This window comes from Stegostoma tigrinum, chromosome 40 (assembly GCF_030684315.1).
Source record: "Stegostoma tigrinum isolate sSteTig4 chromosome 40, sSteTig4.hap1, whole genome shotgun sequence".
NCBI classification, from domain to species: Eukaryota; Metazoa; Chordata; class Chondrichthyes; order Orectolobiformes; family Stegostomatidae; genus Stegostoma; species Stegostoma tigrinum.
The window spans coordinates 17137165-17154032 of NC_081393.1; the positions used below are offsets into that span (position 1 = coordinate 17137165).

General features: G+C 47.9%; 2 protein-coding genes across 8 annotated transcripts in view; one reads left to right on the forward strand and one right to left on the reverse strand.

The window, feature by feature from the left end:
- stard7 (StAR-related lipid transfer (START) domain containing 7) overlaps window positions 1–1263 on the reverse strand; it is a 35562-nt gene extending 34299 nt beyond the window's left edge. The window contains exon 1 of the mRNA XM_059641215.1: window positions 1170–1263. The gene's annotated coding sequence lies outside the window, so the exon portion shown is untranslated. The remainder of the gene's footprint in view (window positions 1–1169) is intronic.
- Window positions 1264–1457: 194 nt separating this feature from the next.
- The window catches only part of LOC125448161 (2-oxoglutarate dehydrogenase complex component E1), a 77672-nt gene continuing 62261 nt past the window's right edge, over window positions 1458–16868 (forward strand). For 5 of the 7 annotated variants that reach the window (XM_048523242.2, XM_048523244.2, XM_048523239.2 and 2 more), the window contains exons 1-2: window positions 1458–1603; window positions 7761–8025. In XM_048523242.2, the coding sequence (XP_048379199.1) occupies window positions 7804–8025 (222 nt within the window). In that variant the 5' untranslated portion in view covers window positions 1458–1603; window positions 7761–7803. Of the gene's footprint in view, window positions 1604–7760; window positions 8026–16868 lie in introns of those variants that run through there. The other 2 variants (XM_048523240.2, XM_059641112.1) reach the window with 2 other exon arrangements.

Genomic DNA, 16868 nt, shown 5'->3' on the forward strand with positions numbered 1-16868 from the left:
GAGCAGTTAATTAGTCATCGTGACTATCTGTTCAGATCCCAGCAGAGTTATGTTATTCCAATTCCGTCTTTCTTTTGTTATTTTTTAAACTAAGATGTTGGATATAAATTACGTTTTGCATTAAATCCGGTAGTTTGATCAATCGAATTGCAACACCTCACATTTACCTTTAAATTAAGAAAGCATTAGGATCTAGGCTGCCTTCTTAATATATTTTGAGGTGGGGATCTGGTCCATAACATGAGCACAATAGTATCTGCTATTTTGAAGAATGGGTGGGAGGGTGAGGTTGTTGGGATGTACAAGATTCTAAAGGAGCTTGTTAGGGAGAACATGAGAGGTTATTTCCCCAGGGCTGGGGAACCTAGAACACAGGGAACTCAAGCTCAAGATATGTGGTGGGTCATTGAGGGCTGGAATGAGGAGAAATTTCTTTCAGGAGGCATTGAATTTTTGGATTTTTTTTAATCCCAGAGGGCAGTGGATGTTCCACTGGTGAATCGAATGGAATGGCTGTCTTGGAAACAGTCTTTACAGTCTGTGGAGATGACCATGAATGTCATCAGGCCACTGGGAGGACCTGTCATTGGCTGTGTGACACCCACCCGGCAAGGGCATGCATTGTCACGCAGGGCACCCTATGAAAGAGGCGCTGAATGTTATTCCACTGGAGAAAGTTCCAGCAGAGACAGATTTGGGTGTTCTCATGCACAAAACACAAAAAGCTAGCATCCAAGCTCAGCAGGTACACCAGTCCCAGCAACACCCAGGTAAATCACTTCTGAACCCACTCCAGTTTAATAATATCCTTCCTATAAGGACGGGGGGTGGAACCAGAGCTGCACACAGACCTCCAGAAGTGGCCTCACTCACATCCTGTACTACCTCAACATGACGTCCCAACTCCCACACTCAAAGGCCTCACCGATGAAGGCTGGCAATGCGAGACCACCCTGTCTACCTGGTGATGATGCCACTTTTGAAGAACAATGTATCTTGAGTGCGTGTTAAGCCAGTGATAAGACAGGATCTTGACCAGTAAGGGTGATGGGGAGGTTCAGAAACATATCAGCCATGATTGAGTGGGAAGTGGAAGAGGAGTCAATGGGCTAATGGCCTAATTGCAGTCCTTTATCTTATGGCTTTACGGGGTGGGAAGAACCACTCACCCAAGCAGCTCTCCATCATTGCGCTGGGTGCTGTTCACACCCTCCCTCCAGCTTCCGCCTGGTCACGTGCGCAGCCCGCCCGGCCTGTGTGACGCGTCGCGGGGGCGAGGACGCTCGGTGACGCGGTGCGCGCGCATGCACGCACGGCGCTGCGTGGGCGGGGATCGGAGCGGACTGCGCCCTCACTGACCTGGGTGGGCGCAGACCGGGGCGGAGGGCGCACGCGCGGCGAAGGTGTATGGGTGGAGCGCGCCAGGCCCGCCCAATTTGCGGGGTAGGGCGGGGGGAGTGGTGCGCACGCTCGTTTCCATGTCATTGGCGGCCAGCGCCGGCTGCGAGGGGGACGGAGGGAAAAGCATTGTCTGTCCCGGGAAAGAGAAGGGAGTCGTTCGCGAGTTGTTTTTTCTTCTTCATTGTGGCTTCCAAGGTATCGGGTGAGTGCATATGGTGGGGAGCCGCTGAGTTAATTTTTTTCCCCACCCCTTCCTCACTTTCCATCATCTCCATTTTCGGGGTTATGGAGAGAGAGGAGCTGAAGCCGGTGGGCGGGACGGAGCCAGGCGGATGCGCGTCACCCATTGACAGGCATCCTCTCAGCAAATGGGCAGCGACTCCGGCCTGTCCCACCGGTCGATTGACGGGCCCGCTGACCAACGGGGAGGGGCAGACTGTGGAGAGGTGGGTTCTCTGTCGGGTGGAGGGGGTGGGTGTTTCCGGTTGTCGGGTGGGGATGGATGGAGACGGGAGGTGGGGGTGTGATGACCGATAGCGGCTCCGGGCTCAGCCCTTGTGCGACCTCTAGGCCCCTGCTCCCCTGCTACAAGGTCACCTTGCCCACTGCGCCACCCCCTCTTCTCGCTGAGGTTACCTCTGTCTCTTCTGCCCACCTGTCCCCCCAACCCTTACCTAGTGATAAAAGCAGGAGGAGGCCATTCTGCCCTTCCATTTGATACTCCGCCCCTTGCTCCAGCCTATTCCTCTCCCCCGTCCCCCGCCGTCGAGAACAGGTCCACAAGGCCTGAGCAACCCAATGACCTCTCGACCCTGCTTCACCTTGACAGAGGTAATGTGAGAGGCTGTTGAGCCCTTCTGACATGCTACCCCAGTCTCCTCTTCTCTCACTCTTTCCCTCTCTCCTCCTCCTTCTTCCCCCCCCCCCCCCCCCACCAAAATGTAGGCCCTCGATTGATATGTCCCAAGGCCTGGACAGCCCACTGACCATTCCAGGTCTAGATTCACCTTGGCAAAGTCAGGAGGAGGCCACTCTGCCTTCCCAGCTATGCCTGTCTGCAAATTGAGGGTCTTGGGACTCTTACTGAGCTTCCCAACTCAACTTCACCTCAAGAAAAGTAGGAGAGGCCACTTTAACCTCTACCAACTGACCCTGCCGGGCCAGCTTCACTTCGTCTAAACACAGATATTCAATGGAGGACTGGGTGTCTTATTAGCCTCTCCCCAAACCTAGCTTCACTTTGACAGAAGCAGAAGGCCACTTTGGCTTTCTAGTCTCTTATCTGAGGGCATGGCCCAATGGACAGATGTCAGAGGTGGTTTCTTTACTCAGAGTAGTAAGGGAATGGAACGCTTTGCCTGCAACGGTAGTAGATTCGCCAACTTTAGGTACATTTAAGTTGTCATTGGATAAGCATATGGACGTACATGGAATAGTGTAGGTTAGATGGGCTTGAGATCGGTATGACAGGTCGGCACAACATCGAGGGCCAAAGGGCCTGTACTGTGCTGTACTTTTCTATGTTCTATGTTCTAAAAGTAGGAAAGGACAGTCTGTACCCTTCCATCACACTCACCTATCAGCGATCCAGTGGTCAACGCCCCTCTTGGCACCAGCCTAGCCTTGTTTTGGCGCTAATCTGGAGGTGAGGCCCTCTGCTGGGTGTCTTTAACAGTCGGCTGATCAGAGGGCCAGCTGTCAGGATTCTCCATCGACTCCCACAGATCCTTGATGTGAAATGTAGATGCCTGAGAGCTGTGGAGCTTTTCTGCATCTCATTAGAGGGGAATGCCAGAAGGAAAACTAAATTTGAGGCCCAGAAGAGGCCTGTTGGCCCATCGAGTCTGTGCTGGCCCAAGAACGCTAATCCCATTTCCCAGCACTTGGCCTGCAGCCTTGTGTGTTATGACATGCCAAGTGCTCCTTCACATACCTTTTGTTTTTAAAACTTTGTGAGGTTTCCTGACTCAATTGTCCTCCCAGGCAGTGCATTCCAGACCCTGTGGGTGCAAAGAGAAAAGTCCTTCAAATCCCTTCTAACCCTCCTGCCTTTCACTTTAAAATTATGGCCCTTGTTATTGACTTTTCATGTAAGGGGAGCAGTTGCTTTCTCTCCACCCTGTCCAATCTTATACACCTCTATCACTTCCCCCTGCCCCTTCAACCCTGTCTGCTCTAAAAGAAAACAACCCAATTTTATCCAGTCCCTCTTCGCTGCTAAACTGCGCCATCCTAGTCAACATCCTGGTGAATCTCCTCTGCACCCGCTTAAGTACGATCCCATCCTTCCTATAGCATGGAGACCAGAACTGTATACAGTACTCCAGCCGTGGCCTAACGAAGCCAGCTCCAACATAACCTCCCCTGTCTAATCACTTATGCCCCAACTGATAAAGGCAAGTGTTCTGTATTTTAACCACCCTGCTGCTTTCAGTGATTTGTGGACAAGATCCCTCTGTTTCTCTGAACTTCATTTTTTATTTGCTTTGCCATTCAATCTGCTTGAAGCCTGACTTTCTATCTCTCATCTGCACTTGGACCTAAGTGGTTGCTACAAGACTTTGAAGCTCTGAGATGTGACAAGATTCTCAAAGCGTTGTGTGGAAGCACAATCTCTTAACCGCGCCAAGTAGCATTTGAAGGGGACAGTTTGTTTCTTGTACGCAGTGTAAGAACAATTGGGCTGAGACTGGTGTGCTGACACTGCGTTGTGGGACTGTCTGACTTGTCAGCCCAGTCAGGAATGAGATTGCCCAATCTGACACAGGAATGTTTAAAGGCTCCACCGCAATGAATCACGAATCTCAAACTGCAGTTATGACAAAAGCTCTTTGAAGAGCTCTCATCCCCCATCCAAGGAAGTCACCTTTATAAAAAGGCATTGGGGCTGGATGTCTCCTAAGCAGTGGACATGAGTGCGGTTGTTTGTACCAGCTGTCCTGTGAGAGACGCCTCTGGAAGAGAATTGCAGAAGGGTGAACAGTCGACAGGTCAGCCTCTGCTAGAGGGTGGGGCTTGGACAGACAAATGAACTGGAGCCAGAAGGGGTCGGATGCTGGAGGCTTGGACCTGGTTCTTTCACCCAGTTGACCTGTCACAATATGAACTCAACGTTGAAACAAAAATCCATTGAGGAATTGGACCCAGGCAAGAACAGGGTAGGGGCTTGATTTGAAGTGGCAAATGTTGTCATCTAAGAGCAGTCTTCGTGACACATAAAGAAAGATAGAAGCGTAGGAATTGAGAGCCCACTGTGAATCTACCAGGGTTTCTACCTTGTCCATTCTCGGGAGTGCAACTACACGAGTGTCCGCCATCTTTTTAACACTGGTTTGCTGTGAGCGGGAAGCCTTCCTTAAATTGTTGTGTGGCATGTGGGTGTCCCTAGCTGGGTCAGCATTTTGTTACCCATCGCTAATTGACCTTGGTTCCCCTTAACTATCTCAAAGAGCAGTTGAGAGTCGGCCATGTCACTCTGGGTCTGGAGTCCTATGGGACTGGACCGAGTCAAAATGGCAGATTTCCTTCCCTGAAGGGAGAATATAATATTTAACAGTCATCCAGATGGATATATGAATAGGAAGGGTTTAAAGGAATGTGGGCAGGATGCTGGCAAACGGGACTGGTTTTGTTTTGGATATCTGGTCGGCATGGATCAGTTGGACCTAAAGGGTCTGTTTCCGTGCTGTACGTTTTTCTGACTCTCGTCAGCCCGATGGGCCTTTACAACGGTTGGTGAAGGAGACTAGCTTTCCATTGCTGCTGTTTATGAATTGAATTTAAATGCTGCCGGATGTTGTGCCAGGGTCTGAATGAATACTCAACATCTCGCACGGTGTCAACCCAGCCCTGATGAGCTGTTGCCTCTTGCCCCGCTCTCAAAGTGGGTTGTGCACTGTCAGGAAGGACAGGATCAGATCCTGTCTATTCGTGAAGGAAGCCATCTTTAGGGTCATGACCTATCTGCTTAGTGCTTGTATCAGTGTGCAAGTACCTACTGAGTGGGAATGCAGGTTCCCAAACATTGAAACAAATTGGGCAAAATGTTAGTCCCGGCCCTGTATTCTCCAGGTAACTGGTAACATTGCAACCTACTTTTGCTCAGTAACCCTGATAGTTTGACTTTGAAGGTTAAGCTATGCTGTCAATGTATTTGCGCTGTACCCTGATCCATAATGAGTTGCCATGTGTGGTGAGGTGTGGCACATAATACAGTAGTTCTTGACCAGAATTAATTCTTTGGTAGGCTATTTTAATTCTGGTCTGAATAATGTGTTGCTGATTGCACATCAAAGTGGCAAAAATCAGTAAGATTAAGCCCTGTTACAGCACGCTTAACTGCAATTTGATATTGCAGTGTGCTACCTGCATGCAGTGCCTTTGCAAGCAGTTTAAAGATTTCCTGAGTCTGCTCCATATCGATGGTTCGGTGAGGATTGAACCAACTATTTCACGTGAACTGTTAGACATTGGACCCTGATGTTCAGTGCCAGAGTGTGTTTATCTTGGCCTCTGAGTGCAAAACTCCATAATTCAGTGTGAACTTTATAGTGCTCTAGGGTTCGATACAGACTCAAGCAAGGGTCACGTAGTAAAACTGCAGTACGGAATCTTAACCATTGTCCCCTAACATTCAGTGACGTTACATTAAGTGAATATCCTCCTATCCACATTTAGGGGTTACCGTCAACCAGAAACTGAACTGGACCAAGAGCAGGTCAGAGGCTGGGAATCCTGCTGCGAGTAGTTCCCCTCCTGACTCCTCACCCGAAGCCCCTCCCACCACTGACAAGGCTCAAGTCAGGAGTGTGATGGAGTACTCCCCACTTGCCCTGAATGGGGGCAGCTCTAACAACACTCTAGAAACTCTACACCATCCAGGACAGAGCAGCCCCCGCTCGACTGGCACCGCATCCACTCCTTACAATTCCACTGCTAAGTAGCAGCAGTGTTTAACATCTACAAGATGCACAGCAGCAATTCGCCAAGACTCGAACAGCAGTTTCCAAACCCCACGACTGCTTCGATGTGGAAGGACAATGACAGCAGATACATGGGAATACCACCCCGTTCAAATTCCCTTCCGTGCCGCTAGCTGTCCTGACTTGAAAATATATCAGCCGTTCCTTTAGTGTTGCTGGGTCAAAATCCTGGAACTCCCTCCCTAATGGCACCGTGTGGATGTCCCTACACCACATGGACTGCAGCGGTTCAAGAAGGCGGTTCAACCTCCATCTCCTCAAGGGGGCAGTCCGGACGAACAGGACAGTAAATGCTGGGCCTAGCCAGCGGCACCCACTTCCCATGAATGAAAAAAGACCAAATCTCTTTAGTTTTTGGGAGAGTTTATGGTGTGGGGCACTTGCCAATTTATTTAAAAACTGTTCCAAACTTTGTGAACCTCCCATGAGGTCTAGCAAGCTGGCACAGGGAGTCACAAAGTGTAGCCACCTCTCTTTGTTGGACACTGGATGGTGGACTCCTGGGATTAGCATGCGCTGTACCCTCTGGCAGTCAATGGCAGCCTGTGTAAATAGGGGAGCCTATCTGACCAACTGTTGGCTTTGTGATCCAAGCCCCGGTTTGTTTGCCACCTTTCCTTCTGGAATCGGTTGTGAACAAGGCATTTGGAATCTCTGCCTGCTGCAATCCCCTCAGCAAGGTTGCGAGCCGGGCCCAGTACCTATAGCAGTGGAACTGAAACTGTTGACTTGCTGGGACCAGTGTGCCGTTGTTGTAGGTACTGTGTCGTCATAATTGTTACCCAGTGCAACTAGTAAACAGTTTGAGGAATGTTCTATGGGAGTTCTGTTTTTGTGAATTGTCAGAGGCTTCTCTTTCTTTTTAATTAAAGTGTATCTCCTTCTCCTTCCCCTCCCCATCCCTGCACTCCTGGGTTCCTGCTGGGAGATTAACATTCTCCAGCCTGTGCCCGCTGTACTTTGCCTAAGTACCTGTTCTGGGTGACCAGTCTGAGCTGTGTCTGCGGATTCTGGCCCGAGGTCTCAGCCTCACTCCATCCTTTGCATCTCTCAACCCCATGTCCTGAAGGACAGGACCTTCTAATTCCCTGTCCGCCTGTCCTTTTCCTGCTGATCCTAGCCAGCCTGACTCCAGTCTTGAGATTTGCCCCCCCCCCACCCCACTTCCCAAAATGCCACCTGCTGAAACTGACTACTGCCCTCCGTCCTCCTGCAGTTACGTTCGAACCATGCGGGAAAAGATTATGCAAATATTGAATACTTTGAGCTCACTGTTTTGTCATTTCTTTCAGAGCATTTTTAAACGCTGTGTCTTTATTTTTCTTTGTCCGAGTGCATTGCTGACATTCTCCCCTTTTTGCTCTCTTGTGTTTCAAGACTTCCAGCAGAGCTGTGGTGAGATCAGGAGGTGACAACAAAAATGCATCGATTAAGGACTTGTGCTGCTAAGCTGAGGCCATTGACGGCCCCTCAGACTGCTAAAAAATTATCACACAATGGGCCAGCAGTGTCTAGGACGTTTCAGCAAGGCCGCTTCTATACGGCGCCTGTGGCAGCTGAGCCCTTTCTGAGTGGGACTAGTTCGAACTATGTTGAGGAAATGTACTTTGCGTGGCTTGAAAACCCACAGAGTGTTCATAAGGTAAGCCCTCGAATGCTCCTCTCACTCTGTGGCAACCCATAGGCACGCTTTCCCCTGCAAGGTAAGTGTTCAGGGAGGTTTGCAGCAACCTCGGAGAGAACAGGGGCACCTCGCTCACTTTGTTGTTCCAACTTTGCATGAGATGTCTGCCTTTGGAGTACTTTGGGAGAAGAGAGACCGTTGCTACAATCGCTGTGGTGTCGACGGATTATAACCTGCAGCTTGCCCAAGATTTCAAGCAACTGGATCATTTTAACCTGGAGTTGTACAGCAAAGCTGGCTGCTTCCTGTTCTTTAAACGCAGGGGAGGCATCAAAGTCAAAAGCCATCAGGGATCTCTTGCTATCAAAAGATGTTTTACATGGCTGCAGAAAATGACGTCTGATTCACATGTTTTATATTTTGTTGTTTCTTGAAGCAAAATGTTTTTAAAACAAAATACTTCAGTGCTGAGAGGAAATGCTTTGCAGAGATTTTTTAGGTCAGGACACCAGTAGAATATTGGCAAGAATATCAAATTTCAAACGATCACAATGCTCTCAGTAACACATGCTCCCATGTAACTTAAGAGCGAATTGCTCTCCTTTGCTTTCTCTGTGGCAGCACCTCAGCCGATAAGTCAGCTTGCTGGCCAGTTGATGCTGTTTTCCCCTGTGGTATAAATTGGCCTGACTGTCTAAAATTTGCCACTCTTGCCAGTGTCTTGATGAGTGTAAGATAAAAATAAGCTTCAACAGCATGTCTCTTCAGCAAGGCACGAGTTCTGTCCGACAGAATGACCGTTAAAAATCTGTACTGAAGTGTCATAGGCAAAAGAGGGCGTGTAAGCATACTGAAATATAAAATCCAGAAGAATCGAAAGAGCGTTCTTAATAAGTAAGTGCAAATGAAATGGTCTGGGCTTGATTGGCCAATTAGAGACCAGAGTGTACCTTCATGGATGGCAGTAGAACCTGTTTCTTTACAAATACTTGTCTTGCTTGTGTGAGAGAGAGAGAGAGAGCTGATGCATACATAGCAGTTGAGGGGAAGTCTGACATATTTGATGGGACAACCACTACATCACAGAAGAGGCCATTCTGCACACTGGGACCGGATCTTTTAGCTGTACAATCAGCTGAATCTCAGTTTTACTTACTCTTGTCTGTGGCTCGGTTTTAGGGCTTCTCAAGTATGTACCCAAGTAGTTCTTAAATATAGAGGAATTAGTTCTTGAGAACCCCCCCCCCCCCCCCACCCCCACTCCCTCAAGACAGCAAGTTCCAGTTCTCCCACATCTTCTGTGTGTAAAATAGTCTCAACTCTAACCTTTTGAATCTCTTTATTCTAAATCTCTGTCCTCTGGTTAGTTACTCCATGCGCAAGGAGGCGAGTCCTTCCTCCCAAGTCTGTCTCAATGTATCGTTTTTCCCCACTCCATTAACTCTCCCCTCAGCTGCCTCTGTGAGGTCAAAAAACTGTCCGATCTTTGCTCATGTTTAAATTTCTCCACAAAATCCTTAAATCTTTGCAATTGCATAAGGACATACATAAATCAAAACAGCAAGAGGCCATTGAGCCCTGCCATTCAGAAAAAATCCTGGCTGATCTAATTGTGGCCTGTTTCCTGTCTATCCTCCAGATCTCCCTTGTCACTCAGAAGTCCGTCTCTCTCAATTCTGAATGTATTCAAAGGCACAGCCTCTGCTGTCTGGGAGGAGAATTCCTTCAGTATCAAACTTAACTGAGAGGGAAAAAGAAAGCCCTCCTGGTGTCCAATAGTAACTTCAAATCCCTGTCTCCCTAGTTCCAGATTCCCACGTTCCCTTTCTTTCTCCATCCACCCTGTCACTTCCCAACAGAATCTTATTTATTTGAACAAGGTCACCTCTCGTTCTTCTAAAATCTCAATGTGTGTAGGCTCAATTTGTTTAGCTGTTCCTGATAAGATGAATCTCTTCAACCTAGGAAGCAGTTAACTAAAATTTCTCTGAACTGTGCAATTATGTCTGTCATTTAAGGTGACAACGTCCCTGTAGATTACATTAGGTGTGGTTTCACCAATGTCAGACACCGTTTCCCTATAGTTCCTGCCAAAGTAGTAACCTCACAGTCCACCTTTCCTGATCTGCCACTCACTTAGCCTTTTCCATAACTACTTCAACACACTTCTATCCTTCTCACAGTTTGCTTTTTTTCAGTCAGCAAATTTGGTTACAGCACAGGGATCCTTCATCCAAATCGTTTAAAGTAAGTTGTGACCCCAGCACTGATCCATACAAAGTTCCTTTTTTCCTTTCCCATCCTGAAAGACTCTGGACCACGTGCCTCTTCTTGGTTATTGAATCTTCCATCCATCCTAGACTAGCTCTTACTTTGTGTAGAAGCCTTTTGTGTCACCTTTTGGATCACCAAATACATCACATTGACTGGTTCCCCTTTATCCATCTGCCTGTTAGATTTCTCCTTTGCTGCTATCCTCATGTTTCAATCAGTGGAAAATTCTTATATTGGGTAAATTTAATCAGAAGTGAATTGAATTGTTTATTTGATCAGTGAGCAAAAATGTGTGTCCTAGGGTTCTTACAGTGCAAAGGAAGAAAGTAATAGTCAACCATATAGCTAAGTGCTACATAACGAGTGGATCTCTAAACCACAAACAAAAAAAAATTGAACCCAGAATATTTGATACTGCTAAGCAATCCGACAAAGCCTCTACCTATTGTGTTTTGTTTGCCAGCCTTCTTTGAAATGGGATGACCTGATCAGATTAATTTAGCTGCCATTGATTTCTGTTGCTTAATGAGAACAATCTGAGGTTTGGAAGGATCTGTTTCAGCAAGCCCTGGGCCACTCTGTAAGCTGCTGAGTAACTTCAGAAGCAATGTGGATTTGAACCCTGCTCCAGAACCCCTGTTGCTATAGGAATGATGTTATTAAATTGGAAATGATGTTTTTGAAACCGGAAGGTTTAAGTTGCAAAGAGAGGCTGGGACTCATTTCCCCAGAGTGTTGGAGGCGGCTCAGGGGTGACCTTATGGAATTTTACAAAATCTTGAGGGACGTCGATAGTGTAAAAAGCTAAGGTCTCTTTGTCAGGAGAGTCCAGATCTAGAGAGCACAGGTTTAAGGTGAGGGAAAGATTTAAAAGGAACCTGAGTGGTAACATGTTCACACAGGGTGGTGTGTATGGAGCAAGCTACTAGAGGAATTGGTAGAGCCTGGTACAATGCCATTTAAAAAACATTTGAACAGGTACATTTTTAGGAAAGAATGAGAGGGATATGGGCCAAATGCAGGCAAATGGAACTAATTCAGTTTAGGAAATATGGATGAGTTGGGCTGAAAGGCCTATTTCTCTTTCTGACTCAATATCAACCAGGCTGACACTTCAGTGCAGCACCATATTTCTAAACATCACTGATCTGATTGATGCTAGCGTGATCTGTGCCCTTTGGAAATTGCTAGCTGACCCAGCAGTGATGTTTACCTCCTCAGCCAATTCATTGGCTCTCGAGCGTCCCAGAAGTGTGAAACATGATATGCGTGAAGGATAGTGCAGAGGCAGCTATGCAGTCTGTCCCATCGATATGCAAGTGTTGTTCAATTAATCTCAATTGCCACCTTCTGTCTGTTACAGCTAGGAGAGCTTTTCTTTTCAAGTATGTAAACAATTTCCTTTTCAAAGTTGTTACCCAATCTGCTTCCCCTGCCCTTTCAGATCACCACTTACTGTTTTCTTTCTCCTTTTGAGTTTTAAAAAGAAACTGCTCAGAGCTGGCAAATGTAGTTAGTTCCCTTACAGTCTGAGGTGATGATGCAGAGCAATTAAACAAAGTGTGGAGCTGGATGAACACAGCAGGCCAAGCAGCATCTTAGGAGCACAAAAGCTGATGTTTCGGGCCTAGACCCTTCATCAGAAAAGGGGGATGGGGAGAGGAGCCTGAAATAAATAGGGAGATTGGGGGAAGTGGACCGAAGACAGACAGAGGAGAAGATAGGTGGAGAGGAGAGTATAGGTAGAGAGGGGATAGGTCAGTCCGGGGAGGACGGACAAGTCAAGGAGGCGGGATGAGGTTAGTAGGTAGGAAATGGAGGTGCGTCTTGGGTTGGGAGTAGGGGATAGGTGGGAGGAAGAACAGGTTAGGGAGGTGGGGACGAGCTGGGCTGGTTTTGGGATGCAGTGAGGGGAGGGGAGACTTCGAAGCTGGTGAAATCCACATTGATACCATTGGGCTGCAGGGTTCCCAAGCGGAATATGAGGTGCTGTTCCTGCAACCTTGGGGTGGCATCATTATGGCACTGCAGGAGGCCCAGGATGGACATGTCATCCAAGGAATGGGAGGGGGAGTTAAAATGGTTCGCGACTGGGAGGTGCAGTTGTTTATTGCAAACTGAATGCAGGTGTTCTGCAAAGCGGCCCCAAGCCTCTGCTTGGTTTCCCCAATGTAGAGGAAGCCACAACGGGTACAGCAGATGCAGTATACCACATGGGCAGATGTGCAGGTGAGTATCTGCTTGATGCGGAAAGTCATCTTGGGGCCTGGGGAGGAGGTGTGGGGGCAAGTGTAGCACTTCCTGCGGTTGCAGGGGAAAGTGCTGGGTGTAGTGAGGTTGGAGGGGAGTGCAGAATGGACAAGGGATTTGCAGAGAGAGTAGTCTCTCCGGAAGGCAGACAAGGGTGGGGGATGGGAAAATGTCGGATTGTAGATGGCGGAAGTGTTGGAGGATGATGCGTTGTATCCGGAGGTTGGTGGGGTGGTATGTGAGGACTCGGGGATTCTCTTTTGGCGGTTATTGCGGGGGCGGGGTGTGAGGGATGAGTTGCGGGAAATGCGGGAGACACGGTCGAGGGCGTTCTCGACCACCGCAAGGGGAGGCTTGGGGACCGCTTTGCAGAACATCTCTGCTTCGTTCGCAATAAACAACTGCACCTCCCAGTTGCGAACCATTTTAACTGCCCCTCCCATTCCTTGGACGAAACGCCCATCCTGGGCCTCCTGCAGTGCCATAATCATGCCACCCGTAGTTTGCAGAAACAGCACCTCATATTCCGCTTGGGAACCCTGCAGCCCAATGGTATCAATGTGGATTTCACCAGCTTCAAAATCTCCCCTCCCTCCCTCTGCATCCCAAAACCAGCCCAGCTCGTCCCCCACCTCCCTAACCTGTTCTTCCTCCCACCTATCCCCTCCTCCCACCCCAAGCCGCACCTCCATTCCCTACCTAGTAACCTCATCCCGCCCCCTTGACCTGTCCGTCCTCCCCGGACTGACCTATCCCCTCCCTACCTCCCCACCTTTACTCTCCTCTCCACCTATCTTCTCCTCTATCCGTCTTAGGTCCGCCTCCCCACCCTCCCTATTTATTTCAGAATCCTCTTCCCATCTCCCTTTTCTGATGAAGGGTCTCGGCACGAAATGTCAGCTTTTGTGATCCTGAGATGCTGCTTGGCCTGCTGTGTTCATCCAGCTCCACGCTTTGTTGTCTCGGATTCTCCAGCATCTGCAGTTCCCATTATCTCTGAGAGCAATTAAACAACTGCCTGACAAAAAGACACAGCATATTTTAAAAAGGATGTAGCGGGAAAATGGGGAATTACAGTCCTCTCGGCCTAACGCCAGTGGGAAAGAAAATGCTGGAGTCTGTTATAAAGGATGCGATAACAAGACACTTAAAACCTAACACTAAATGTTGCACAAAGTCAACGCTCATTTATGGAAAGGAAATATGTTAGGCAAACCTTTCGGAGTTTTGTTTTGAGGGCATTAACTCGTAGAATAGATAACGGAAAACCCATTGGATGTGTTCCATTTGAATTTTTAGAAAGCTTTTGATAAAATTCCCTGAGAAGATGTTTCAAGATTGAAGCGCATGGGAAGCATACTGGCATTGATTGAGAGTTGGTCAGCAGACAGGCAAGTTTTTTTTCAGTGGAAGGCAGTGACCAGTGGGTTACTGCAGGTATCTCTGCTTGGATCCAAGCTATTTGCAATGCATATTAATGATGTGAAAGAGGAAATCAAATATGATAGTTCCAAATTTGCGGATAAGACAAAACTGAGACATTGAGTATGGTGAGAATGAAGAGGCTTCAAGCCTTCAATTTAGACAAGTTGAATCAATATGCAAATACATAGCAGATCTATTTATGTTTAGATTAGGTTAGCTTCCCTACAGCGTGGAAACAGGCCCTTTGGCCCAACAAGTCCACCCCGCCCTTTGAAGAATCCCACCCAGACCCATCCCCTATAACCCACACACCCCTGAACACTACGGGCAATTTAGCATGGCCAATCCACCTAACCTGCGCGTCTTTGGACTGTGGGAGGAAACCAGAGCACCCGGAGGAAACCCACGCAGACACAGGGAGAATGTGCAAACTTCTCACAGACAGTCGCCTGAGGCTGGAATTGAACCCGGTCCCTGGCGCTGAGAGGCTGCAGTGCACACCACTAAGCCACCATGCCGCCGCAAAAATATAAAGTGGATAAGGGTAATGTCGTTCACTGGGGGAAGAAAACAATGGCAGAGTATTATTTAAATGATGATAGATTGAGAAATGTGGATGTATACAGAGACATGCATGCCCTTTACCCAATTGTTGAAAGAAAGCCAGCGTATGGATTAATAAGTTAGGAGGGCACATGGTCATTTGGCTTTCATTGTGAATGAATTTAGGTTCAAATGTAAGGATGTCTTGCTGCAGTTGTATAAAGCCTTGGTGAGACTGTCTCTCTAGTATTACAAGCAGTTTTGGTCTCCTTACCAAAGAGAGAATATACATGGCCTAGAGAGAGTGCAAGGGATGTTCGCAGGGCTTCTGGGGAATGGCAGGAGTGTCCTATGATGAAGGTTGGTATGACTGAGCCTGTATTCACTCCAGCTTAGAATAATGAGAGGGGATCTGAATAAAAGGCATCAAATTCTTAGGGCAAGGAGGATTTTTTTCTCTAGCTGAGGGCGGCCCAGCGAAAGGACTCTTAAGATACAGGTGAGAGTGTGGGGGTGGGTTGGTAAGTAAGTTTGCTGACAGCTCCAATATGGGCCGTGTGGTTAATTTTGAGGATTGACAAGTCGCCAGGCCCGGATCAGATTTGTCCTCGGCTGCTTTGGGAAGCGAGAAATGCAATTGCTTCGCCACTTGCGAAGATCTTTGCATCCTCGCTCTCCACTGGAGTCGTACCTGAGGACTGGAGAGAGGCAAATGTAATTCCTCTCTTCAAGAAAGGAAATAGGGAAATCCCCGGCAATTATAGACCAGGAAGTCTCACGTCTGTCGTCTGCAAGGTGTTAGAAAGGATTCTGAGGGATAAGATTTATGACCATCTGGAAGAGCATGGCTTGATCAAATACAGTCAACACGGCTTTGAGGGGTAGGCCATGCCTTACAAACCTTATCGAGTTTTTTGAGGATGTGACTAGAAAGGTTGATGAGGGTCGAGCTGTGGATGTGGTGTATATGGACTTCAGTAAGGCATTTGATAAGGTTCCCCATGGTAGGCTCATTCAGAAGGTCAGGAGGAATGGGATACAGGGGAACTTAGCTGCTTGGATACAGAATTGGCTGGCCAACAGAAGACAGCGAGTGGTAGTAGAAGGAAAATATTCTGCCTGGAAGTCAGTGGTGAGTGGAGTTCCACAGGGCTCTGTCCTTGGGCCTCTACTGTTTGTAATTTTTATTAATGACTTGGACGAGGGAATTGAAGGATGGGTCAGCAAGTTTGCAGACGACACAAAGGTCGGAGGTGTCGTTGACAGTGTAGAGGGCTGTTGTAGGCTGCAGCGGGACATTGACAGGATGCAGAGATGGGCTGAGAGGTGGCAGATGGAGTTCAACCTGGATAAATGCGAGGTGATGCATTTTGAAAGGTCGAATTTGAAAGCTGAGTACAGGATTAAGGATAGGATTCTTGGCAGCATGGAGGAACAGAGGGATCTTGGTGTGCAGATACATAGATCCCTTAAAATGGCCACCCAAGTGGACAGGGTTGTTAAGAAAGCATATGGTGTTTTGGCTTTCATTAACAGGGGGATTGAGTTTAAGAGTCGTGAGATCTTGTTGCAGCTCTATAAAACTTTGGTTAGACCGCACTTGGAATACTGCGTCCAGTTCTGGGCGCCCTATTATAGGAAAGATGTGGATGCTTTGGAGAGGGTTCAGAGGAGGTTTACCAGGATGCTGCCTGGACTGGAGGGCTTATCTTATGAAGAGAGGTTGACTGAGCTCAGTCTCTTTTCATTGGAGAAAAGGAGGAGGAGAGGGGACCTAATTGAGGTATACAAGATAATGAGAGGCATAGATAGAGTTGATAGCCAGAGACTATTTCCCAGGGCAGAAATGGCTAGCACGAGGGGTCATAGTTTTAAGCTGGTTGGTGGAAAGTATAGAGGGGATGTCAGAGGCAGGTTCTTTACGCAGAGAGTTGTGAGAGCATGGAATGCGTTGCCAGCAGCAGTTGTGGAAGCAAGGTCATTGGGGTCATTTAAGAGACTGCTGGACATGTATATGGTCACAGAAATTTGAGGGTGCATACATGAGGATCAATGGTCGGCACAACATTGTGGGCTGAAGGGCCTGTTCTGTGCTGTACTGTTCTATGTTCTATGTTAAGCTGTGGATTACAGGAGGATATTTGGATGGGTTGATCTGATGGGGAGTGGTAGACCGAATTTAGCCCTGAATGTGACGTGATGCAAGTTGGAAGAAGTAACAAGACAAGGGACTACTCAGTGAATGGCAACACAGTAGGAAGTTTAGAGGAAAAGAAGGATCTTGGGGAGCATGTCCATACAAGACATGGTATAGTTCATAAGTGCAGAGAGGTTATGTTGGAGCTGGACAGGCCTTTGGTTAGGCCACA